The sequence below is a fragment of the Artemia franciscana genome, chromosome 19 (genome assembly GCF_032884065.1).
Source record: "Artemia franciscana chromosome 19, ASM3288406v1, whole genome shotgun sequence".
Lineage (NCBI taxonomy): Eukaryota > Metazoa > Arthropoda > Branchiopoda > Anostraca > Artemiidae > Artemia > Artemia franciscana.
The window spans coordinates 24,333,371-24,361,176 of NC_088881.1; the positions used below are offsets into that span (position 1 = coordinate 24,333,371).

General features: G+C 34.3%; 1 protein-coding gene across 2 annotated transcripts in view; it reads left to right on the forward strand.

The window, feature by feature from the left end:
* Positions 1-27,806, forward strand: part of LOC136039457 (sodium/potassium/calcium exchanger Nckx30C-like) — a 119,109-nt gene that overhangs the window by 58,375 nt on the left and 32,928 nt on the right. For both annotated transcript variants that reach the window (XM_065723221.1, XM_065723222.1), the window contains exons 3-4: positions 13,231-13,463; positions 17,362-17,548. In XM_065723221.1, coding sequence (XP_065579293.1) covers positions 13,231-13,463; positions 17,362-17,548 — 420 coding nt within the window. The remainder of the gene's footprint in view (positions 1-13,230; positions 13,464-17,361; positions 17,549-27,806) is intronic.

Here is a 27,806-nt window from a genome sequence, read left to right on the forward strand (position 1 = left end):
CTTCTGATGGGAGTTTCCACCGGGATAATTTCCTATGGGAAGGAAAGTCTCGGGGGGTGAATTTTTCAGGAGAAATTTTACTCTGGGAGAATTTACCAGAATTCCTATACGAAATTCTTCTATGTCTTACTTTCTCTTAAGGGGAATCTCTTAAGGGAGACGTTAAGGGTAATTGTCCGGTGTAAATTTTCACAAGGATTGAATTGTCTAGAGAATAAAACCTTGAGGAGGAGGGATTTTTCTATGGGTGAACATCCAGATTTACTGGCATTATTTAAAAGATAATCACAAATTGAATAAAAAAAAACAATATTTTTCAACTGAAAGTAAGGACCAACTTCAAAACTTAAAACGACGGGGAACTATTACGTATGTGAAGGTGTTACTCCTCCACAAAACCTTTTATAAAGGGTAAGCAACTTATTTTATAAAGGGTGAGCCAGATTTACCGGTATTATATGAAAAACGAACATAAATTATTTTATATATGAAAGGTTCCTCCCTCCTCGACACCTTCCTCTTTACGCTAAAGTTGGACTGTTTAACAAAACTGAAACCAGGTTTTTCTGTTTAATTGGAATAGGACTCTTTTTTAAAAGTGCTAGCAGCTTTTGTGTAAATAGCGAGGTATTGAGGAAGGGGCAACCCTTCGTATATGGAATAAATCTGCCAAATTACTATATATTTTTTTTCATTTTTTCATGTAGAGAGAGCCAAATTCGCACCCGAATTAGTTAAAAAACGCTCCGAAATTAAATTAAAAAATAGGGTTTTTTTTTAACTGAAAGTAAAGAGCGACATTAAACCTTAAAATGAAAGGAAAATATTCCGTATATGAAAGGGGCTGTACCCTTACCAACGCTTTGCTCTTTACGCTAAAGTTTCATTGTTTTAAAAAGTAGAGTTGTGACAAAGAGTCAAACTTTAGCGTAAACAGCGAGGCGCTAAGGAGCGGACAGCCCCTTATATATACGGAATATTTTCTCATCGTTTTAAGTTTTAATGTTGTTCCTTACTTTCAGTTAAAAAAAAAATGGTTTTTATTTAAATACTTTATGAATCGCTATTTGTGCATAGTGTGGTTTTAAATACTTTTTCATATGTAAAATTTGCTGTGTTTTAAGACCCTCGTCTTCTTCTTCCTCACGACATTTCCAATTTGATTGATTGACCACCCTCTTTAACTTGAGGAAGGAAGTGAATTGTAACAGAAAACGGCAATTTGAACTCATTGTCAATTTTAGGCTTACCAGGCAAATTGTTCTCTCTTCTGAGGGGAGAGGTCATCAGGTCACCCATTTCCTCTTCACAGAAAGGAGATGTCGTTAAATCAGCCGTTTACTTTTGTGGATTCAGGAAAAAATCACATCAATAGTATAGTTTGTGAGTCGAAGAAAAACTGAAAGACCTGATTTCGAAGACTAGCACAAAGAAGAGGGGCAACCAAAATGTCTGAACTTCGGTGCATAGAAATGGTTATAATTATCTTTAAAGACTACTTGCGCCAAACACAGTACAGTGTATCCCAGCATACTAAAGAAAAAGCGTGACTCACTAAAACTTTGATTTCACTTAAATCGATTTTCTTTTGAAAAAAAAAAGATTACCTGTTAAAGGTATAGAGCAAAGTAGAAACTTAAAACGAACAAAAAAATCTTCTATGCCTTTTGATGCTCTTTTTTCGGTTTAACATAAGATTATTCCCGATTGTTTTGTAGAGAAATCCGAAGTGAAGTTACATTGGCAGGGCTAAGACTATAGACTAATCATCCAAAATGTACATCTTAACCAGAAATCTTTCGCACTAAAGAAACAAAAATAAGAGGGTTTCTAGAGTTTGCATAAGGTTTTATTGGTTCTTGATTTCAAGTAAGATTTAGGTGTATTTCTTCATTTTAACACCTTATATGCTACTAGCATTACTATCATAGCTTACACTGCATACCACTACTAGGGCTTCTAATGAGTTACAGATATCTAATGTATTATTATGCCAATATCATCAATATTATTCCACGCTGAAGACAAAGCCTTTTACGTTAGTGCGTTATATCCTGTGAGCTATTAAATACTTCTGGGCCTGTTAAGCAATATTCTTGATTTTCTACGCTGGTTTTACGTTTTCACTAAAGTACTACATTTGCATTTTGCTCTTTACTTTCATAAGAAAAACACTGTTTATTGTTCTCTTTTCTTTTTTATTTTAGAGAATTGATCATTTCCTTATTTTAAACTTAAATTCAACCCCCTTGCTTTATTTTCCTTCTCTGCTTTAGCTATTTCAAAACTAAGAATTTGTTTTGTTGGACATTTAATTTTTTTTTAAACTTTGCTTGCGTTCCAGTCTGCTCACCACTGTGTGTAAAAGAAAAAAACCAAAAATATACAACAACAAATAAACGACTAAAACAGATAACGTTTTGGTTTACTTTAGACAAAATTTGTTTGGCACCTACCCCAACACAAAGATTGAAGTCCTTCTGCCCTCCATCCTGACTGTTCAAATGGTACCTGAAAGATTTCAATTCCATCACCAAAGCCGTCTTTGGGATATTGTAGATATGATATTTTGATTACTGGATACCCATAATGTATTTTGATTTATCTATATCCCCTCCCCCAAGTTGCAAAGTTGCAGCTAAGAGTCCACTTGTACCCTCCGCCACAAAACTCTCTCTCTCTAAAAAAAAATAAATAAAAAAAAAACATTAATCTCAAAGTGTTGATTTGACGTACTTGTAAGACCGTGAACCGAAGTAGTTTTTCTTCAGCATTAGATAGTCGTTATCCAAGGACTTAGGGCTGTAAGTTTCCAACTACAGGGACAAAACAGTTTTTGCCCAGGCTCCTAGCCCCCTCCTTTTTCCTTCCGCTAAAAATGAGGTATCCTTTTCATCTAGAGAACAATCCCTTAAAGTTGCAAGCCATTGGAAACCCAACATTAAACTTGTTCCCACATTTTCACCGTAAAATCTATCTATTAGCGATTGGCAAGCAATTTGCATAATTTATGACCCATACTTCTGGGGGTCTTGTAAATCCAGAGGGATATGGCTACTTTTCTCTACTCTGAGCAGACAGCCTCAAAACATTACTCAAATGCCTTGGATGGTTCGGGTAGCAAAAAAGGCACGGGAGTAGGTTGGCTCCTTTCAGTCACTCTTGACTCTTGGAAAAGACATCAGAACTTCAGTTTAAATTTGAACGACCCCCCCCCCTCCCTTTGTTCTTACGACCACCGCTTTTACAAGAAGTGATGGGGAAGGGGGATGGGCTAAAGGTGGGGTCTTTGAATAGATTGGGATAGAGGAGATGCGTGTACAGCTGTGTTACGTTCAGGTGGTTTGGTGCTACATTGAGTTGTAAATAATAATAGCAGTGCAGTATCTGCAATATCTAAGATACAGCTTGGGGGATCGGTTTGAAAATTTCTGGGTAGCAGAACGCTATACCTGCAACATTTTGACTGTTACTTGTGGAGATTGAGCTGAAACATTTTAATTGTCTTCCACCTGAACTTTTTGACCCTATTAGCCCAGGTGGAACTTTGAATCTATTCTTGGTGAAGAGGTGAGATAAATCAAAGGACAGTATACTTACCAAGGCTATCAAAATCACACATCTGTATTATCTCAGGAATGCAACAAAGATCGAATCAAAAATGTCAGGGAGTATTTGGGGTGAGGAAAAGGACTTAGATATTTTGTTTGCGTGTTCCAAAATATTATTGTGGCCTAGATATTGGTTTGTTCGAAGAAGGAACGAAAATTTTAATTTAAAAGCTCTAAAATTTTATCAGTAGGCCACTGGGTTAAAGTCCATTAAAGCATGGACTACTAAAGCATGGACCATTAAAGCATTAAAGCCACTGGGTTAAAGTCCATTAAAGTCCATCCATAAAGTCCATAAAAAGCATGAATGTTTCACAGAAAAGTATGGCGAAAATTCTTTTCTAATCAGCTGCAAACTAATACTTTAGTCACTTGACTTTGAATATTTTTGTTCCTTCAAGAACAAAATGCAAAACGATCAGGGACGGACAGACTTCACCATCATGAGTTTTGCCACTTTATTTGGCTTGAAAATGACTTTCAGAGGTTTCTTGGCCAGTTGGAGCCCTATAGAGAAAACTAATTAGTAACTAGTTTATGGCCAGTATCGATCCATGATGACCTAAAATTCTTCTCGGCTTGTAACTTACAGGCCCTGTAGACATGACTAGGTTAATTTCCATGAAATCAAGACTATCCTGAAGATGCTAATTCTGGGGTTATGGTAGGCCTTCATCTGAAATTGGATCAACAAACTTTGTTTCGTTAGATTGGCTTCCATTAACATGGCATCAAGTTGACCTCAATGAAAACAAATATTAAAAACTGTTATATTGAAAAACGACGCTCAAAATATGTCCAAGTTTTGTTTTCGATCTGCTAGCAGCTTAGTGGGCCAAACGAGGCTAGAGGAACAAAAATATTTTTGGAAAAATTGGCTGAATCGATTCGTGAGAGCCCATTAGTCTTAGCACGGTTATTTTTTGATCGTTGGGGAAATTTTGGGTAATTAGACTAGACCAAGTGGACCTTAGCGAAGACAATAAATTTTGGGAGAAAATGATATTGCATTGATTATTGGGCTACCAATTCGAATAAATTTTATTTCGATCTCCTTTAAATTTCAGACCATGAATACACCTCGATTAGAATTCCATGACCAATAATTAATAATCCCTCCAATCACCAGTAACGCTATAGTAAATTTTGATGATAAGCATTTGTTTCAAAAAACTACTGCGGATTGAAAATGTCATCTGAATAAACAAATTTTCCTCAAAGTTGAAATTACAGTCGTAAATTTTGATTCTAAAGAAGGAAAGTCGAAGGGGTTCACAAACATTCCCCGTATTAACCAATAATAAAACTCTGTTTACTAACACTGAAAAAATGAAGTGAAAATAAATTCATAATATAATTCAAAGCTAGAACGAATAGAAATGAGACTGAAATAAATAACAACCCCCCCCCCTCAACAAAAAACAACAACAGTAACTAAAACAAATAAATAATCATAACAATAAAATACATATAAATAAATGATTCTTAAAACGAAGAGAAATCAAAATGAGCAATCAATTACGACTTTAAAAAACATAAAATACACATACAAACATAATACAAATACAAACATAAAATACAACACACAGGGTTAAGGCTACCACTTCCTAAGCCTTCTTAAGATCAGAGTGTTAATTATGCCTTCGTGGAAAGAAATGTATTTTATTTCTCTTTTGCAATTATGACAGTGAAAAAAAAAACGTTGAGTGTTACAGGAATTATCATAATTAAGTGTTAAACGACCATTCTACTTTCTTCAATTCTTTCCAGTATTCTTAATTATTATAGTGCTTATTTTTTATTTTTATGACAAATAGAAATAACACTTTTGAAAGTATATAAACCAAACATATAATCCAACCAGCTCGTGGTAACAATTGTCAGTAAGGAGCAACCTGGCTCAATAGTAACCGAAACACTGAAACTCTAAAAAACGGAGTTTTGATATCCGTTTATATATATCAAATGAATCTGCTATTTATGCTGATTTTAAGTATATAATTTTATTAAGTTTAGTCTTATATATTAATGACTACGAGCCTAAGAAAATTTGCCTGATTTTCGAAAAAAGAGGGAATATCCCCTTAAAGCCTAAGATTCTTAATGAAAATCACGTCATCAGATTCAGCGTATCAGAAAGCCTTTCTGAAGGGGCTCCAAACAGCTATCTGCAAAAATGTGGAATTTTGTATTTTTGCCAGAGGAAATTCTTTTTTGTATGTTTTTCCAGGGGGTGATCGACCAAGTAGTCCAAGAACATCTGGAGAGGGCTCATTCAAATGGAAATTAAAACTTCTAATGCCGTTTTTAAGGTACCAAAAAGATTGGAGGGCAACCTGGCCCCCTCCCCCGCACGTATTTTTCCAAAGTCATCCGATCAAGATTTTGAGATATTCATTTTACTCATCATATTTGAAAGGCCCAATAAATATGCCTTTAGATATAATATAACCCCCCCCCCCCCCAGCCCCAGGTGCAAGGTCTTTAAGTCATAAAATTTGTCCTTTTTAACACATAGTATTTGTTATTGTGAAGTATGTATGTATCTTTGGGTGGGGAGGATTTTCGCTGTTTTTTTCCACAGGGGATTTTTCTATAGGGAGGGAAGTTTCCAGGGGCTGAACTTTGGGAAATTATACACTGAGTAATTTATTGAATGCCTATAAAAATTGTTTTTAAATGTCTTGATTTCTCTTTTCCGTCTCAATTTTGTGCGTGGAGTTGTTAAGGGTAATTGTCCAGGGTGAATTTTCACCGGGATTGGATTGTCTAGAGGATATTTCCGTGGGGAGGGGGATTTATCCGTGGAGGTGGGGCCAGATTTCCTGGCATTACTTAAAAACGATCAAAAAGTAAATGAAAAAACAAGTTTTTTCAACTGAAAATAAAGAGCAACATTAAAACTTAAAACAAACAGTATCTATTACCTGTATGAAGGGGATGGCTCCTCCTCAATACGTCTCTCTTTATGTTGAAGTTTGAATTTTGTCTCAGTTCCATAAGAACGACTTCTGAAACACAGGGGTCGTTTAATTAGAACAATAGGAAGCTTCTTTAAAAGTACTCAAAAAAATTGCTTAAAGAGCGAGGTGTTGAGGAGGGGGGAATCCCCATCATACGTGTAATGACTTATGTTTATTTTAAGTTTTAATGTTACTTTTTACTTTTAGCTGAAAATATTTTTTTTTTAAATACAACTTCTATAAAAGAAAAATGAAACCCAAGGTATTTAAAGGGGTTGAGAATAAGGAGAGCGGGTGTTATTCCGCTATTGTTTATCAACCCTGATTAGCATTGTGATTATAAAAAAGACGAAGACCACACTACCTTTCTATCACAAACACCAAAAACAAGAAGAACAATAGGGAATTTTTTTAAGACAGTGGGAAACAAATTAGAATGAATATTTCGGCCCTATGTCCAAGGGCCGTCCTCAGCAATACAACTAAGAAAAAACAACTTACAAGAGGATAAAATCAATAAAACTAAAATGAACAGTTTTTCAAAACAGTCCCAGCATCCTTACCTTAGCGAAGTTCAACCAGGACTGATAAATAAATTGTAATAAAACGAGGCCATTCATTGAGATGAAGGAAAATGATTTAAAAATACGTTTTTAATGCCAGCCTAGATTTTTTCGCTGCTGATATTATAGGTCTATCTTATAGATCTTCTAGGATCTTATAAGCTTGATCTAATAGGATCTTATAGGTCTGATCTTAAAAAGTCAGTTTCCGAGAAAGATACCAAAATAATATATGTTTCAGAATCTATGTAAGACAAAAAACTGAATCCAATTAATTTAGAAGCCTCCCAGCTGAAGTCTCTGATTATAACGAATGAAAATTACACTACTCCGCACACAGATTGTTATCAGTAAATGGTAGAACGATATAGACCTATAAGATCAGTTCGCTTTGGATTTTATTTATTCATCAATAGCAATTGATGTTCGTATCAAGTTTAAACCACTATGTTACTCAATATCTGCTCGTCTTAAGTTTTAATATGGCCCTTTACTTTTCTTTGAAAAAATTATCATTTATTTTAATTTAGAAACTATGGCTCAGAGTTTGGTCCTAGTCCGTAACAACCGAAAACTTAAAAACGTGCTAAAAAAAAACTTTCAAGAATCGCCATTTGAACCTGATTTAGGAATGACAGGTATTCCTTCGGTTAAATGGTAAAAGTCTGTTCCAAAAAAGAACTGCACCAAAATTCTGGAAAACAGCCTGAAACCCCAAAAAATAGTGCCGAGACGAAAAGGAAACTGTGTCTTTTGAATCACCAAAGCCAAAACACCATCGGAATAACTACAGTCCCCCATCTTGAGTAATAAAGAAGATTATTTTTTTGCATGGAAAGCAGTGACGAATCTCCTTTTTTTCATTCTTCTGCATATTTTTTCCCTTTTTTTGTAAGACCAGGGGGGATAAACACAGAGATTCAAGTGAAAAAAAAAGAACAATACTTTGGAGAACGAAGAATAAAAAATTCCTTCATTAAAACTAAGAAATAAAACTTTCCATTTTCTAAGCTGAAGTTGCCAAAAGAATGTCGTCACCTCTCCGAAGGTGGAATAATACCACACCCTCACAAGCGATTGTTTTACTTTCACAAACAACAGAAGATCAACAACTTGAGAAAACTCTTTTCTTCTCCTTAAGAGGGATCCCTTGTTCTCGTTTAAGAGGTATAGATCAATTAAAGTTAAGAGTTTGGTGGGTCAGAAAAACAAATAAAAGATTGAAAGGCAGAGGAATCCAAGATGCTAAAGCCAGGGGGCTTTGCACTAGACAACTTCACATGCACCAGAATCCCAGAGGCAGGACTGAATAAAAAAAGACCGAACACCAGGTCAGGATAAAATCTTACCCTCCAGAGACCAGGAAGTTAAGACAGGGGCTGAGTATATACGTTGCAATGGACAGCGCTCTATCTCTAACTGAGGAGTAGGCCTTCAAAACAATCAGCATACAGATCGTATGTGGTCCTCCAACAATCACACTATGACTCATAAAGCCTTCCGAAAAAGTTGCAAATTGCTGCGAAAAGTTTCAATAATAGTTAGTTCTTGTTACTTTTAAAATCCTAGGAGTAAAATGCACATAACATGACAAACTATTTATTTTATTTTCCCAGAGAGAACAAATTGAGACATAAACACAATTATCAAGTAATTTGTGGTAACACACTATAACTAAGGAGCGAACAGGGTTAATAGTAGCTTAAACTCTAAAAAAGGATTTTCGTTAACGATTTATATACCAAAAGAATCTGCTTTTCATAATCATTCCAAATATAAAAAATCATCAAGTTTAAAGTTGCGCATCAGAGGCTGCGAGCCTAAAAAAAAGGTAGAAAGTACCCCCAAGAGACCAGTGATCTTAATGAAAATTAACTCATCAAATCACTCATCAGCAGAATACCAAAAAACTCTATTATACAGGTTTGACGCTCCCATCTACGAAAATGTAGATTTTTGCAATTTTTCTTTTCGAAAAGTAAAACCATGGGCGCGTTTATTTGTCCCTTCCCCAGGGATTACCTCTACGAACCAATGGTACTAAAAGACTAATTTGAACTGACATTAGAGGCTCTAGTGCCCTTCTTAAGTAGCCCTTCTTAAGTAGTACCTTTGACTGCTTGTGGCAGGTACTATGATTACTATCTCAGAAAGGGTCCTTTTTGCTATCTCAGAAAGGGTTTAGGTTAAGAAAATGAAACTTTGAGGGATGAATCTACAGACTAAAGTTTGTACCGGGAAGGTATTTTAAAGCACCCACATCCACTCCTTCTCCCTCTAGAGGGCCCTGAAATTTGCCTAGATGACAGGTTTATTACCTATTGAAATTTTGACAAAATAACATTTTACCTTAATTTTCACTTACTAGTTGCTTTTTTCTGCCTTTAGTTCTGAAAATGCAATTTCTGTTATTTGTGTAGAATTTGGAGCCATATCAATGTTTTTTTTTCAAAATTAGGAAATGTATTTGCATATCTTTAAAACCTTAATAAAAAATGAAATTGAGCAAAGTTATGAAGCTGAAAACAATTTTGTTGTACCCCAATTAAGCAGAAGATCTGTTTTGCGAGGTTTCACTTTTATAAGACACATATTTTTAAAGGTCATCAAAGGTCAGGGCCCTCTAGAGGGAGAAGGAGTGGAGGTAGTTGCTTCAAAATACGTTCCCAAGACATACTTTAGTCTGTAGATTCATCCCTGAAAGTTTCGTTTTCCTAACCTAAACCATTTCTGGGATAGCAAGAAGTCAATTAACTAGAATTTCACCGTTTTTCCTTTTATAACTCTAATAAATCCAAATAATGCTACGGACTTCGAAATTTTATAGGTAAAACAATCTAGTTATAACTAATACGGTGTTTGGTCATAAAATTGCCCATAAGTTAACATGGTATTTACGTTATGGCATGACAGCGAACCTTATTGATTATGTTATAATAAACTGAAGACTGACAGGATCAATACAAGATACAAGGATATATAGGAGTACTGTTATTGACATTAAAAGAAAAGAACACCATCTAGTAGTGTCTAGGGTTAATTCAAAGCTGAAGTTTCGGAAGAGTAACTACCTCCCGAGAAGTTATGATGTTGGTAGACTCGAGGATGAAAATTTAAGAGAAACTTTCCAGGGACAGTCAAATACTAAACTTGATAGCTTAAAATTTGACAGCGTGGAAGATGGTTGGAATAATTTAGAAAAACAATTTGTGAAGTTACTGATGGTGTTTTAGGGATAAAAGTTAGGACTCCAGCTAGGAATATTAGTGAAAAAGTGTTATGTTAAATAGAGAGGAGAAGGGGCCTGTACAAGAATTGTCTGAGTGATAGATCATATGAAAACAAAAGGAATGTAAAGAAAGTGGAGAAAGCATTAAAAAATGAACTAAGAGGTATGAACTGGAGACCATGGATAAAATTGCCGAGGATCTGGAAGATGCAGCTAGACGGCATAATAGTAAAATATTTGTATGGCATGTTAATAAATTGCGAGGGAGTAGTCACTCTGGACTTGTTCCAGTCAAAGATAGGGGCCACGATTAAGTGATAAGAAAAGTTCTTAAGAGAGATGGGCAGAATATTTTGAGAATATGCTAAGCCGAGATAGAGCTGCTGGAAAAGATAAAGAGAGAAAAAAAGATTGTGATACCTTGAATGTGAAGGAAAATTTGTTTTTAGAGGAAGAATTAATGATAGTACTAAAAGAATTAAAAAATATTAAGGCTCCAGGTGCTGATGGGGGTAAATCAGTTTCTTAAATATGGTGGCACTGAGGTTAGAAATAAGTTACGAATATTACGAATATGATTTTTGAAAAAGTGGAAAAAGATTTTAGAAAAGCCTTAATTAAACCAGTGTATAAAAAGTGATAGTAGTGACTGTGGTAATTATCAAAGCATTGGTCTAGTCTCTGTAGGTAGAAAATAAAAATGCTGTTGACAAAGTTTTAAGGGAAGAACTGTGCGGTTTTAGAAAAGTTAGAGGATGTGTTGACCAAAATTTCACTGTTAGGCTAATAGTCAAGAAGTGCCTGGGTTCTCAAACACCTTTGGTCCTCAGTTTTATAGATTATGAGCAGGCGTTCGATTCTGTTGATAGAAAATATTTAGGAAAGGTCTTATCCTTGGAAGGTATACCAGACAAATACATTAAAGGGATCGGTGCTATGTACGAGAATAACAGTGCTGCGGTTGAGGTAGAAAATGAGGTTAGCAGCTTGTTTAGTATTAAATTAGGAGTTAAGCAGGGTTGTATTGCATCCCTCTTTATATGGATCATTTTGATGGACTTTGTCTCAAGGAACACAGAAAAGGCAATGGGAGACCATGGAATGAAATAGGAGAGGAAAAACTCTCGTGGACTTAGATTATGCTGATGATTTAAGCATCCTAGATGAAAGTGTGATCAAAATGAATGAGCTTTTAGAGGTTTTGTGAGTTCAGGGTGCTAGAATAGGTTTGAAAATTAATGTTAAGAAGACTAAGTAACTAAAGCTGGGACTAAGTGAAGATAAAAAGGAGACGTTGGGTAACGAAATGATTGATCAGGTTCACTTGCCTTGGTAGTATTATTAGTAAAGACGGTGGGAGCAGTGAAGATGTTAAAAGTAGAATAGCCAAGGCTCAGGGTGTTTTTTTCGTGGTTAAAATTTTTTAAAAGAATAGGAAGTTAAGTCTGCAAACCAATATTAGAATATTGGGAGCTACTCTGAAGCATGGGATCTTCGAAAAGTGGATGAAGATTTGCTGGATGTTTTCGAGAGAAATTGTCTACGGGTTGTTCTGGGTATCCGGCTGACTGACTGTATTTCAAACAGTAGGCCATACAAAAATGTGGTTCAATCTCGCTTTCTAGGGCTATAATGACAGATAGGTTGAGATGGCTAGGGCACGTTTTGCGGGTGAAGGATGACAGATTGCCTAAGATTGTCCTTTTCGTTCTGCCGTCTAGGGCGAAACGGAAAGCAAATCGTACTCGTCTGGGGTGGAAGGATGTCATACAGAAAATTTAAAGGAAATGGGAACTTCTTTTGAGGGTGTAAAGAGGTATGCTTTGAATAGTTTGAGATGGAGAAGCCTGCGTAGCTGAGTTGGCCTCAGGCGGCTTGGTGCTGCAGTGAGTTGTTAGTAGTAATAGCAGTAGTATATATAAACATAGATTAAACTGCCAGTCTTGGTTCATCAGTTATTCTCAGTAGCCTTGGTTATTATGGTGATTTTCTTCTTTTTATTTAATCGACAAACAAAAAGGCACATCCCGAAATAAAAATTTCTCTTCGGCCCAGGTTTAATCCATTTACTGAAAGTGATTTATGTTCGTTTGACGCTTCAGTTATTATTTGACTTTATTTCTGCTCGTCTTTGGTTAGGGTACTTCATTATTAATTTTTTCAATGTTTATGTTTTGGAAAATGTATAATTTCGCAGCAGCCATTATGGGGGAAGGCTGGTTGGTCGTTGCATAGATGGGGCATCCGATGTCACGAAAAGTGCATTTTTACACCCAAATTTCCTATCTAAATAGCGTTTGAGGGAGCATTAATCTAATATATTATTTCCGTTCACTTGGATTCCAGGGTGATAGCCCTCTTTTTATTGCAGATTTTTTTTTTCTTCTCTTATGTAAGATAAAATATCACCTTTGTGTGATTAGCCGAACAAACGGTAGAGAGACATCTTAAGCGTCGTCAGGGATTTCCCAGGAGGATGGAAATATTTTGTTTTCGTTCAATTCTTGCGTAATAAACATTTGTGCGGTAACGAACTGTTAATAATGAATACTAAAATTCATATATTTATATAGATAATCAATAAATACAAATTTGGCCACTTTCAGTTTACCCCTTTTGCTCTAGGATCAAAAGTTTGGAGGTCTCTGGTAAACGAAGAATGTCTTCTCCTACTAAAAATACGGGTAGGGCTATACAAAATAAAAATTTAATCGAAAAAAAACTGTGGTAATAACTCTTTAAGAAAATGATATTATTGAAAATGATATTATTGCATTAGGAAACCTTATTAGTTGTCTAAGCTAGTTTTATATTTGGTCTTTAAAACTAAACTCAATTTCTGATTTTTTTTTTTTTTTTTTTAGGTCAAATTGACGAGAAAGCAGATAAATTACACGCAATTGCATCGCTCAAGGTTCTACTTGACGCCACCAAAACCCATCAGAACGGCATTGATAATCACTCAATCCGCAGTACTCCACCACTGGGAAACAATTCAAGCACAGCTGGGAGTCAAGATACTGAGCTAACTCCAGTCGACTCATTTGTCACACCAGAGGGGGTGAAGAAGGGTCACCTTAATGGCGTATCACAAATGGTACGAGTTATTTATAGAAGTTTCTTCTGCTTTTCTCCTCGAGAGAAAGGAAATGACCTTTTTTATTAGCAAAAAAAAAGAATCCTTCTAGTGATGGAAAAATCGTGGTTATCGTTATTAAATATTTGTTATGTAATTTTGTTGAGAATTATTGATATTTATACTGGGATTTAATATTTGCTATTATACTGTGGGGTAAACTACAAATTCCATAGTTAGACTTGTGATATCGTGGGTACCCCGATATCGGTTGCCATTTTAGCTAAAGACCGCAATTGAAATTCTCTATATATTTTTTTTTTAATTCTTCTTTTGTTGGTTTTAAGATTTTGTTAAGGGTTATGGGACGGAAGAATTAAACCAAAACTGTAAACCAAAGCAGGAAATATAAACAACTACGATATTTCGTCATTTTAGCCTAAAGACCCATTACTCCCCCTGCGCGCGTGCCTAACTGCTATTCCATACTAGGTTTACGAAACATAACTACCAAGTTTTGTGCTGCTTGTGATTCTACATATTCTAACCAAAGATAAAACTTCAGTAAAACTATATTTTCCTGTAAGCCAAGTTGAAAAAAGAACAAGTGATCTTAAAGAAAATTAGATCAGAAAACATAGCACATCAGAGAATCCTATAGCAGAGGTCTATAATCTCCTCTGCGATATCTGGAATTTTGCACCTTTTTTCAAGAAGGAAGATCACAGTTGTGTGTTTATTATTTTTTTTTCTCAGGATGAACTCAATTCAACTCAATTAAAATCCAACCACCCTGGGAAAAAAGCAACCACCCTGGGAAAAATTCCAATCTTTCCTATAGGTTTTGACCTATTTAGATCACTTGTAGCCAGAAATGTCAATGTATTAAGTTTACTTGGCCCTGGCAAGGCTAGTTGGCTGTCTTGTAAATATTGATTCTTGTTGTTGCTTGTTTTCTAACCACTGACAATACAAGCCTCTCCTTGTTGTCATGGGATCACCATAGATTTGATATAACCACCCTGGAAAAAACAACAATTCTTCTTTAAAGTTGTGACCTATTTAGATTGTCTTCGTTGCCAGAAATGTCAATATTCCAGTTGGAAGAAATCAAAATTATTTAGCCGATTTTGAGGTCGGACCATGGCATTCAGCATGCGGCAAGCTTGTATATATATGGACTCTCGTTTCAAGTAACAACCTTCAAATGAGTTATCTTTGTTTGCAACTCTTTCATGGGGAAAATGGAGGGTTCCACGGGGAATAATCCTAGAGACACAGGGAAACATAACTATTTGGTTTATTTGTACTTTTTTGTATTGATATATATTAAATAGGCTGAGAAGTACTTATTTTTTTTCCGTTTAAATTCCAGCTTCGCTCTTTACTACCCTCAGAAAAACTTTGTTTTTGATGGTAGAAACATTAAAAAAATTAAATGCAGAAACAACATTGCCATGATTTTTTTTATTTACACGGAACAATTTCTGTTCGTCTTAAATTTTAATGTCGCTCCTTACTTTGAGTCGAAAACTTATCTATATATATATATATATATATATATATATATATATATATATATATATATATATATATATCTATATATATAAAAATAAGTTGTCTGTCTGTCTGTCGAGTGACGTCATTATAAGGATTGAGCTGTATGTCGTCATGAAGTTAGTTGTCGTCATGTTTGTTATGACGATGCTTAGTATATGACGTCATTATAAGTATTTAAGAAAGAATAAGTTGTTTGTTTGTGTGTCTGTCCGTCTGTCTCCGTATGACGTCTGAATTATTTCATCATATACCAATTCAAAAACGAATGTATTCAAGCCCAAATAGCTGAGTTGGTAAAGCGTTATGTTCCAGATTCTGGGTCCGAGGGGTTCCAGGTTCGAACCTTGGCTTTAGCATTAATACAAAAGAAGAAAAAAACTAAAAATGTAAAAACTACAAAAAAAAACTAAAAAGAAAATACTAAAAAAACTAAAAAAGCTAAAAAACTAAAAAAAAACTTAAAAAAAGGTAAAAACTACAAAAAAAAATAAAAAGAAAGAAAAACTAAAAACTAATAAAAAAAAACTAAAAAGACTAAAAACTAAAAAAGAAAAAAAAGTTAAAAAAGGAAAAGAACTGAAAAATAAGAAGAAAAAGAAAACTAAGAAAATAAAAACTAAAAAAGAAAAAAAAACTAAAAAAACTAAAAAAAGGTAAAAACTACAAAAAAAATAAAAAGAAAAAAAAATAAAAACTAATAAAAAAACTAAAAACTGAAAAAGAACAAAAAAAAAATAAAAAAAAGGAAAAGAACTGAAAAATAAAGGAGAAAAAGAAAACTAAAAAAAAATAAAAAAAATAAAAGGTTCTCTTATTAGCAGGTCCTGAAGGTTTTTCCTGGCCCTCGCGGGTTTTCAAACAAAAAACGTAAAATACTATTATATAACACTTACATTAACTTACAGCATCTTGATTTGGCGGGGCTCTAAGTGCTATAACTCCTATTACGTAACATCCAAAGAAATTATTTATTTCGTGGGGCCCCTGTAGGTTTTTCCTGCCCCTCGAGGGTGCTTTAAACAATAAAAAAAAATTATCATGTAATATCTATGTTTGCATCTTAATTTCGCGGGTCCCTGAACTCTAACAAGTCTCATTGCTTGACATCCAAAGAAATCATTTGCATAAACAAGCAATCTCCTATTATGTGACATGCACCGGTATCTTGAAGAAAATTAATAAATCCTGTGTCTTGAAGAAATTTCTGGAAAGAAACGCCAGACCTGGAATCGAAGGTGCGGCTATAAAGGTCCGGCTAATGACTATAAACTGTCCGTTTATAGTCATTGGGCCTACACTATTCCTACCCTATACTCTATATATATATATATATATATATATATATATATATATATATATATATATATATATATATATATATATATATATATATATATATACATATATATATATATATATATATATATATATATATATATATATATATATATATATATATATATATATATATATATATATATATATATATATATATATATATATATATATATATATATATATATATATATATATATATATATATGATTTTGGTACCATCAAATTCAATTAAAATTGTTGGGTTTCAAGATTTTCCAAGTTATTTTTGAGGATGTCCAATGTGCATGATGGTCGAAGCTACTACAGTGTTTGAAGGGTTTTATGGCATTTCCGACTTCTTCTGTTGACGGCTGTGATACACCGCATGGGTATTACTCTTCTAGTGGCATTGACATTGGATAAGGGAGTATCAAAAGAAGATTGTTGGCAAATTTAACTGACTTAACCATCAAATTCAAAATTCAACTGTGAAATTAAAATTTAACTTATTTGTTTTCACGGATCAAACTGGCAACAGAGACGAAAATATGGTACTACTCTAAGAACTTCATAACTCTGAAAAATAAAACAAACAAAAAGTAGTTTTCAGGAAGGATTAAGCCAAAGACAGGTAGCAAAAAATACTTATGCTTTGAAGTTCCTGGTATTTCAGTAAAGTTTACTTACTTTAAGCCACAGAAAACAGCAAATTCTTTTAATGTGCATATTGCTATCAAGACTCCCTTTTCAGGGCTTCTGTTGCTATTAGAATGAATTCCTCTTTACTTGCAGTTTATTGCAACACACCGTTTGATTCCATTACGACGAACTGTTTGTTCAAGTTGTTTAATTGACAGTAATTATGAAATATGGGAAAGTTTCAAAAGTGCAAAGGATTCCACTTCTCTGTTTCTATTTGTAAAATCAAGTTTGTGTTTAAAACCAGCTCTGTTTTTGATTAATTCAACGTAGAAAGTTATTACAGCTCGAACAAAGCAAATAAGTTTCAAGTTTTAACGTTATAATTAATTTGATATTTTAGGAAAATGGAGGACTGCCCGCAAATGGAAGAAAAGATATTCAATCCTTCGAAGAAGAAGAGAATGATAGTTCAAAGCCACTTGATATGTCGTGGCCAGAAGGTACAAAGAAACAAATTACCTATATAATTTTGGCGCCTATTATGTTTGTTCTTTGGGCAACATTACCAGATGCGAGGTCTGAACGAGGTAAGAAATTTTAACTCATATTTTTTCGGCCTTCTTTGTTTTTTCGATAAAATGGAAGTTGGAAACATGTATCCAGATTTGAACTCTCACCCATTGCATATTCTAAGTAAAATCAGCTGTGCAATAAGTTAAATTCAGTATTTTTTAAAATTCAAATTCAATTTTTGAACGTAATAAGAAATTAATAATCGACACTTGTAGTAAAATGGAGCGTTAAAGCTGTTCTTAACGTCCGCCATTTGGTGGTCCTTTAGAATATATTTGACAACACAGTCCGTAGCCACACCTTGACTGATGCAAAATAGCAATCACAATACTAGTCGTTTATTCCAGAACATCAACACCCTTCCACATCGACCAACTGTTTCATCCCTCTACCTACTGTACCGTAGGTAGTTAAAATCACCAAGAGAAACTTTGGCAAAACTGATCAAAAAAATTACTACAATCTTATCCACCAATTGTATTTTACTCACTCACAACGCTGACTGGATACTCACATGATAAAGAATCGAGAGAGGCTCAGACAAAGCTTTGAGGTATAGAGCTCATTATCTTAGATATAGACTTAAGAAGGAACCTAACTAGATATTTCGATGTCTTCGTAAATTAAGAATGCTATAGAAGCCCATTCACAATGAGATTTTGCCAATACTAAGAATTAGCTAAAACTAATTTAGCCAAATAGATTTTTCGTAGAATTATTTTATTGAATGCCGAAAAAAAAATTCTGTGAAGAATTCTTATTTGCTCAGATTGGTACTAGCTAAATATTGTTGTTATTAAAATACCATTGTCAATGGGCCTTTTGGGTTTTTTTTTTTCAAAAAAAAAGTGTCTAAAAGTTTCATCCTAATGTTTTTTCTTGTGGTTACGCTTACAGATATTTACGAAAGTATAATTGTTATGAGATGAGCGCTATGAATGGTGTTGCAAGGGGATTCACGAATACGATGATAAGAGAAGAGTCATGCATTAAAATGAATGTTTTTTATACATCAATATGTTCTAATGGGTTTTCTAGTAGCCTTTGGCAAGTTGTTACGAACAAAAATCTTAAGGTCAATTCGCAGAAATACAGGGAGGGTGAGAATGTATTCTTAGAAATCTAGGATGATAATTTATTTAGGAAAGCACTAAAAAGTCATTTTCAATAAAAATACCTATAAAAAATGTATGTTTAAAATCTACGAGGAACGGAGATCAAATGGGGACACCCTGACACTCCGACATCTTTTCTACCATTACGTTTCTACCAAAGTAATCTCTACCATTCCACCAAAATATAACAAAGAACAAAAAAAAGAATTAATTGGGCTTACACGAGCAGAGAAATTTCCAATCTCAGTAGTAAATGTTTTATATGGCCTTGGAAACATTCACATAAAAGAACTTTTCTGGACACTTGGGAAAAGAGACATCGACAAGTGACGGCCATTAACAGATTGAACCCAAGAAAACTTAAACACGTGGCTGAATCCAAGGAATTATATAATTATACAGTCAAAACTCAAACAGAACATTAACTCTGTAACCCTAGAAAGTTCAAAATACATTAAAACTTTACATTAACACCGCTAAAATTCTTTTGAAATCTTAAAGCAAAATCTATAAAATTGACGCAAGTCTGGGCGATTAACTTTCTGGTATTAAGCCAAATTTAGAAATCGTCCCCTAAGTCTGGTCTGGCGCACCCCTCCTTGGTTTGAAGGACTAAATGTAACATGGACTGGGACAAATTAAATAAGACAGCTAATTTACCTTAGGGGACTTATAGGCATGAAAAACTATAAGAATCTGACTGCTCTGTCATACATCTGGCTACCTCTTTAGACTGACACCAAAACAATTTCTTGTTTTCACAGTATAGACTTTTCAGTTCATTCTCCGTGGTTAGGGAAAATAATGGAAGATGAGGAGAGGCAATTTACTCATGAAAGCCACTTCGCAGCTTTTTTTTCAAGGTTTGTTTTCACTGTATCTGGTATATTTTGTAATTTGTTTCTATATCTGTATTTGATAAGGGTGGCCCTTTCTTTTTTTTTAATCTTTTCTTTTTCTCTGTCGGCTTCTATTTCCAAACACCAAAAAAAAAAAAAAAAATAGGGTATTTCTCAAGGCAGTGGGAAACAAACTAGAATGCATATTTCGGCCCTATGTCCAAGGGCCGTCCTCAGCAATACAAAAATATATAAGAAAAGAAAACTTACAGCAGGATAAAATCAATAAAATTAAAATTAAAAAAATTCAAAACAGTCCCAGCATCCTTACCTCAGTGAAATTCAACCATGACATGTTTCCCACTGTCTTGAGAAATTCTCTATTGTTCTTCTTGGTCCTGGTAATTGTGATGGAAAGGCAGTGTGGTCTTCGTCGCTATTTGCTTCTATGTTCACGTGTTGAATAAAGTCATGTATGCAAATACAATCATTCGAGCTATACCATCATACATATCACAAGGTTTTGGTTTGTTAGAAAAGTTGGTGATATCTATCTATGCTTTTGGAATGACCAAAGGGTGGTGTAGGAATGCCACTTACAAATTCTCTGCAGCATCCAAGCTATGAGAAATTGTGGTTGGAAGGCTGCATGGAAAATTGAATATAACGTTTCAAATTAGGATAGCTGAAAAGTTCAGACATACTGGGATTTAGTAGAGACTACAAGTAGATGCAAAAGAGCTATGTAAAACGCCCTTGTTAGTAAATCTTACTCAAAAGCTTAAAGGACAAATAACTATTCTACAAATTACTTTTTAGCCTGAAGTATTCTGGTAAATATCTTCTCTCCCGCTTTGCAAGGCAGTAGATATACTGTTTTAGTGTCTGTGTTTGGCTTTTTTAATAAAAGGTGTATTAAATGCCAACAGCCTTCTTGTATGATATGCCCCCTACCTAATATTCTTCTAATATGTTTCTCTGACGCTCAATCCTATTGCAATATACCTAAGTATGATAAGAATGTAATGATTTAGAAACAAATTCGCGCTATATATTTGCAAATTAGGAGTGGGGGTGAAGTATAATGCTTTACTCCCCCCCCCTAATATGCAAATAGGATATGCAAATTAGGATAGATGAAAAGTTCAGACATACTGGGATTTAGTAGAGACTACAAGTAGATGCAAAGGAGCTATATAAATAGCCCTTGTTAGTGGATCTTACTCAAAAGCTCAAAGGACAAATAAAATTCTACAAATTACTTTTTAGCCTGAAGTATTCTGGTAAATATCTTCTCTCCCGCTTTGCAAGGCAATAGATATACTGTTTTAGTGTCTGTGTTTGGCTTTTTAATTAAAGGTGTATTAAATGCTAACAGCCTTCTTGTATGATATGGCCCCTACCTAAAATTGTTCTAATATGTTTCTCTGACGCTCAATCCTATTGTAATATACCTAAGTATGATAAGAATGTAATAATTTAGAAACAAATTCGCGCTATATATTTGCAAATTAGCAGTGGGGGTGAAGTATAATGCTTTACCCTCCCCCCCTAATATGCAAATATATAGCCCAAATTATATATTGTTCATCTTTTCTGTCACTTCTCTTTGTCTTGCCTCATGCTAAGCTGAAAGAAACAAACGAAAACAAGAGCTAAGAGTTCATATGGCACTTGTGACGAGGCAAGAAGAGCTAAGAGCCAAGAGCTCATATGGTATGAGCTCTAACAAAATTCTAAGAATCAATAGATTGATTTAAAAGGAAAATCAGAGGCTTAATGCCAGTCAGGATTTAAAATAAGAGCTCTGAGTCACGATGTCCTTCTAAATATCAAAATTCATTAAAATCCGATCACCCACTCGTAAGTTATAAATGCCTCATTTTTTCTAATTTTTCCTCTCCCTTTAGCCCCCCAGATGGTCGAATCTGGGAAAATGACTTTATCCAGTCAATTTTTGCAGGTCCCTGACACACCTACCAATTTTCATCGTCCTAGCACGTCCAGAAGCACCAAATTCGCCAAATCACTGAATGCCTCCCCCCACTCCTCCAAAGAGAGCGAATCCAATACGACTACGTCAATCACACATCAAGGACATTTGCTTATTCTATCCAACAGGCTTCATCCCGATTCCCCCACTCCAAGTGTTTTCCAAGATTTCCCCCTCCAACTCACCCCAATGTCAAAAGATCTGGTCGGGATTTGAAATAAGAGCTCTAAGACATGAATTACTTCTAAATATCAAATTTTATTAAGATCCGATCACTTATTCGTAAGATAAAAATACCCCAATTTTCACGTTTTCCAAGAATTCCGGTTTCCCCCTCCAACTCCCCCCAATGCCACAGGATCTGGTCGGAATTTAAAATTGGAGCTTTAAAGCACAAGATCCTTCTAAATATCAAATTTCATTAAGATCTGGTCACCCTTTCGTAAGTTACAAATACCTCATTTTTCCGAATTACCCCCCCCCCCCAACTCCACCAAAGAGAGCAGATCCGGTCTGGTTATGTCAGTCACGTAGCTTAGACGGGTTTTTATTCTTCCCATCCAATTTCATCCTGATCTCTCCGCTTTAAGTATTTTCTAAGATTTCCGGTCCCTCCCCCCAACTGCCCTCCCAATGACGCTGGATCCGAATGAAATTTAGAAAAAGAGATCTGAGTTACGTGGTTCATCTAAATATGAAGTTTCATGGAGTTTCATTTTAATTTTTCAGAATTAACCCCCCCGCCCCAATAGAGCAGATCTGTTCCAATTATGTAAATCACGTATCTAAGACTTCTGCATATTTTTCCCGCTAAGTTTCATCCCGATCCCTCCAATCTAAGCGTTTTCCATGATTTTAGGCTCCCCCCTCCAAACTCCCCCAATGTCACCAGATCCGGTCGGAATTTAAGATAAGAGCTTTGAGACACGATATCCTTCTAAATATCAAATTTCATGGAGATCCGATCAACCATTCGTAAGTTAAAAATACCTCATTTTTTTCTAATTTTTAAGAATCAACCCCCCCCCCCCCCCCCGACTACCCAAAAGAGAGTGAATCCGTTCCGGTTATGTCAATCATGTATCTAGGACTTGTACTTGTTTTTCCCACCAAGTTTCATCCCTTCCCTCCACTCTAAGTATTTTCCAAGATTTTACGTTTCCCACTCGCAACTCCCCATCAATGTCATCAGATCCGGTCAGGACTTAAAATAACAGCTCTGAGACACGATATCCTTCCAAACATCAAGTTTCAGTAAGATCTGATCAAACGTTCGTAAGTTAAAAATACTTCATTTTTTTCCCACTCCCCCCCAGGGGGTCCAATCGGGAAAACGACTATTTCTAATTTAATCTGGTCCGACCCTGATACGCCTGCCAAATTTCATCGTCCTAACATACCTGGAAGTGCCTAAAGTAGCAAAACCGGGACCGACAGACCGACAGAATTTGCGATTGCTATATATCACTTGGTTAATACCAAGTGCCATAAGAAAAACGGTACTATAATGTGCCAATTAAAGAACAACTTGAGTGGTACAAGTACCAAATGTTGAACTGACTAAAAGGAACTATTGGTACACTATAACTAGTACTATCACTACTGCACATGCTACTGCGACTACTTCTACTATTGCGGCTAAGGGAATTTAATAGCAACTTTCACGGAATGCTGCACAAAATGGAAACACACTAAGTAAATGTAGGTTGTCAATAGGACGTAACAACATTCTTAGTGGCTTACAGCATCAAGTTGAAACTTCAGGTATGTTGATTTGTGTGTTGAGCTAATCAAAAGGTACTATCTGGAGGCTACTACTGCTACCTTCATGCTGATGATGGTAATATAAAAAAAATAAATAAATAAGGACGAGGACCACACTGCCTTTCCATATCAAACAGACCTAAAGTAGGAACAAATGAGAAATTTTTTTCCAAGACAGTAGAATTCAATGCAGTGGATTTTTCGACCCTATATCTAAGGGCCGTCTTCAACACAACACCAGAAAATAAATACGTATATATATATATATATATATATATATATATATATATATATATATATATATATATATATATATATATATGCAGGGTGAGCAAAGTCGTGTTTCTTTTGGGCTTGATTGATTCATCCATACTACTTTCTCTTAGTTTTAACTTTGATTTATTACTTACTTACTTACATCCTTAGGTCCCATATTTCCTCGGAGGTATTTTTGGGGCCAGTGGTGTTACTTTGGAGAGGCACTTTTTTTCCCTCTCATACATTTTAAAAAACATTTTTTTTTGGTGCTTTCGTTTGAAAATGCTTCTTTTTTAATTATTTTCATTAAAAATAAAAGAGAAAGTTTGTTCCCCCTAGGTATTGGAAAGTTCATCCCCTCCCTTTAGGTATTGAAAATTACCTTTTCTTCCCCTTCCTTCACCCCTAAATTTTTGTGAATTAACAGCAGTGTTTAGAGCCTTTTCTTTCACCAGTTCACTGATGTGTTTCCCTTAAAAGATTCTGTCTCCGGCCCGACGAAGAAGTTACGGTAGGTCCTAGGACGAAAAGCTTTTTTCCACCTCTTTGGGGGAAGACTTCTTGGACCTCAGAACGAACAATAGATTTTGAAGAACGCCTATTTGTAAAGAATCCTCAGCTTTTAATGTACCTCATTAACTTTGATTAAAGCAGATTACTCTGCCATAGATCTTCTAATTGATAAGATGTTGAAAGTTGGCTAGTGTTTTCGTCTGTGAATATAACTGACTTCTATGAGAAAAAGTGTTCTTAACTACTGAATTTTCAATAGATGATGTAAATGAGACTAACGCTTTCATATAACACTTTTTCTATTGAAAATTCAGCCAAGAAAAATGTAATTTTTCAGCAAGATCAGTTGTCTTTACTAAAGAAACCTACTACCACATGTGAGCGATTTTGGTAATTAAAATATCCAGATTAATATAATCTATTTTAAATTAAGTTAACAATGTACTTGGAATTCTGTGTCAACAGATTTTCATCAACCAAAAAATATAAATGATTTTTTCTGTGAGTAAAATCCATTCCTTATCATGTGAAGTCTAGTTTTCATAAGTGTTATTTTCAACTGTTCACTATTGAAAATTCAGACATGAAAAAGCTATTAAATGGTTAGCTTAATCTATCTTAAGTTAATTGGGTTCTATTATAGTTTAAAATTCCATTGAAATAGATGCTCGTCTGTTAAATTGTCTATGTAAAGAAGTTTCAAGGTTGAATTTGCATGCATATCTCAACTTTCCAAATCTGATACCAGCTTTGAGTGATATCTTTAATTGAAATATCTAGGTCATTATAATCTATTTTGGATTAAGTTACTGAAACACTACAATAGTTTAAGATTCTGTATAGATTTATGTTCATCTAACAAGTTAATCTAAATACAAAAGTTTTAAGCTTGAATTTGTAGAATTATTCTGCATGCACATCTCAAGATTCAAAGTTTGATCAGTGACAATCTAGCTTATTGAGAAATTCTACTTTTGTATTCACACAATGCTTTCTCTCGATACAATTAGAACTTTCGTTCGTTAGTCACAAAAGAGAGGGGGCTTCTGTTAGCATGTCAAGGAACCTGTAATTATCTTTTTCTATGAGTTGGTAAATGCCTAGGCAACCTTGACAGAAAATAGATCGTAATCTTTTAAAAGTCTGTTTTTATACAACGTTTTCTTTGTATTTATTTGGTAGCTTTTTGGTTTTTAGCATGTCGATAAAGTGATCTAATCTACTGTTTAAAAATGACAGAAAGGGAGAAACGAATGAATAATTAAACTTAACTTATTTTGATACCCATAAAGACAATTTTCTAAGAATTTTTTTTGTCGATTTAAGAATATTGGGAACTAAAATGTACGTAAAAACTGGATATGAAGAAGGAAATAAGATCAACCCTTAATAAAGTTTGATGAATAGCCATGAGCCTGTTGAGATGACTATAAAAAATGAACCAAAAATAATAAAAATGATAAAGAGAAGAACAAGTAATTTAAAGAGCTTTGCTTGGGTAAAAGAAAAATAAACAAAACACGTATATATTCCTCTTAATTATTTTGTTTCCTTTTACTCACTAAAATGAAAATGAATTAAAAAAATAAAATGAATTATAATACTCACACTACTGTTATATTACATCCATCTTTGAATCCAAAATTCAGCCACGACACGCCATTCATTTTATTTTTGCTTTAAATGGCTTTGCTTGTTTTTCACCAAAGAATTTAAAACAAAATATATTTAATTTTTTAAAACATTTGTTGCTTAGCTATTTCTAAAGAAATTACAGTAAATTCCTTTTCTACACGTACAAATTAGTTGGAATATACCAAAGGTAAGATTATTAGATGTGTTTGTCACCAATTTAAATGAATCTGGTTATGCGAGCAAGGGTTTAAACATTAATTCGGGTCTTTAATCCCTTTCACAAGTCGATTACTCTAGTTATTTTTAATGGTTTCAATTCAAAAAGAAATTTATGACAAGGAAAAAGAAAGTTCAAAATTAAAAATGAACAAAAATTAGCAAATATCAATTAAATTCACATGAAAACAAAACTCGAAAGGAATATAAATGATCACAAATAAGAGTGGCGTAGTTTCCTCTAAGACTCACCGAAAGTCTAGAAACAATCGTGCTCATATTCGAATTCCTTCTGCTCCTTCCTTAAGGTAATACTCCTATCTTGTAATGGTGAGTCAAGTTGTATGTACCATGATGAATGAATTACCTATATGGTCTGGCTCATTTAACTAAATCAAAATATAATTAAAATATGATTCACTTCACGGATTTTTTTTTACTTATGTGTGCAACACACACACACACACGCACGCGAGCACGCACGCACATAATCAGCACGGCGAATTTTTTTTTTTTTTATTATTATTATTATTATTATTTCAAGCTAAATGAGTGACACCCTACAGGTATATTAGGCATCGTGATCCATGCGATGTAACTCATCATTACATTGTTGAAGTCTAAACTAAAAGAAGGAGCAGAAGGAATTCGAATATGAGCAAAATTGTTTCTAGGCTTTCGGTGTGTCTTAGAGGAAACTACGCCACTTTTATTTGTGATTATTTAAATTCCTTTCAAGTTTTGCTTCCTTGTGAATTTAATTGATATTGGCTAATTTCTCTTTGTTTTTAATTTTAAACTTGCTTTTCTTTGTCGTGAAAATTCTGTTTTAATTTAAGGGAATTCGCCAGAATTTCTGTGCAATTTCTTTTATATGTCTTGCCTAGACTAGCCGAGTGGATTGGTGCGCCAGATTTAAGATCCTTTGACTGAGGTGGCGAGGATTCAAATCCCAGTGTGCTCAATTATTTGGTTTGGGACGGGGGTCAGTGGCGTGACTCTGTAAGCTCAGCCAGAGTCGACCCAGCTCTAAAAGGGTACCTGAAGAAATCTGGTGAAGGTAAACTGAAAAAGTGTGCGAAAGCACAGAATAGTGGGCCCCCAAGCCCGTATTACACTTCCTGGCTGAAGGGCCAAGAAATGGAGATCAGCACCGCCGGAAGGGATTGTGAAGTCCAATACCATATTCTTTATTCTTTTTTTCTCTTCTTACTGTTTACCAACTCAATTTTAGGCAGGGAGATGTTAAGAGTAATTGTTTGGGGTATATTTCACCAAGATTGAATTGTTCAGGGGATATTTCTGTAGGGAGAGGGATTTTTACGTGGAAGTGGAGCCATATTTCCTATCATTATTTACAACGATTAGAAATTAAACTTAAAGAAATGAGTTTTTTCAACTGAAAGCAAGGAGCAACGTTAAAATTTAAAACAAAGAGAAAATATTAAATCATTCATTGAAATTCATATTAAAACTCATTAACAATATAGATCGTTTTTTTTAGGCCGGTAAAACCCAAGATGGGATTTTCTGGCCTAGAAAAAATTTCAAAAAAAAAATATGGTGTTTTTTCAAGGAAACGTTTATACATAAATAAATAAACAATTATTGCTCGATATAAAGTATAGAAATACATTCGTTATTCTTTTGTTTTAAGGCGTGATGGATCAAATAAGCAATGAAAATTGAGTTAAGAAAGTCTGGCGTTAATTATTCAATTCCTCCTTCATGGTAATGCATCAAACAATCATACCTTTTATAGGATTTTATAGGATACTCTATATATATATATATATATATATATATATATCTATATATATAAAAATAAGTTGTCTGTCCGTTACGCCAGATTATATCTTCTATATATATAAAAGAAAACAAACTAGAATGCAAAAACTGGAAATTGCATAAATATTTCGAAATATTTTGACAATAGATT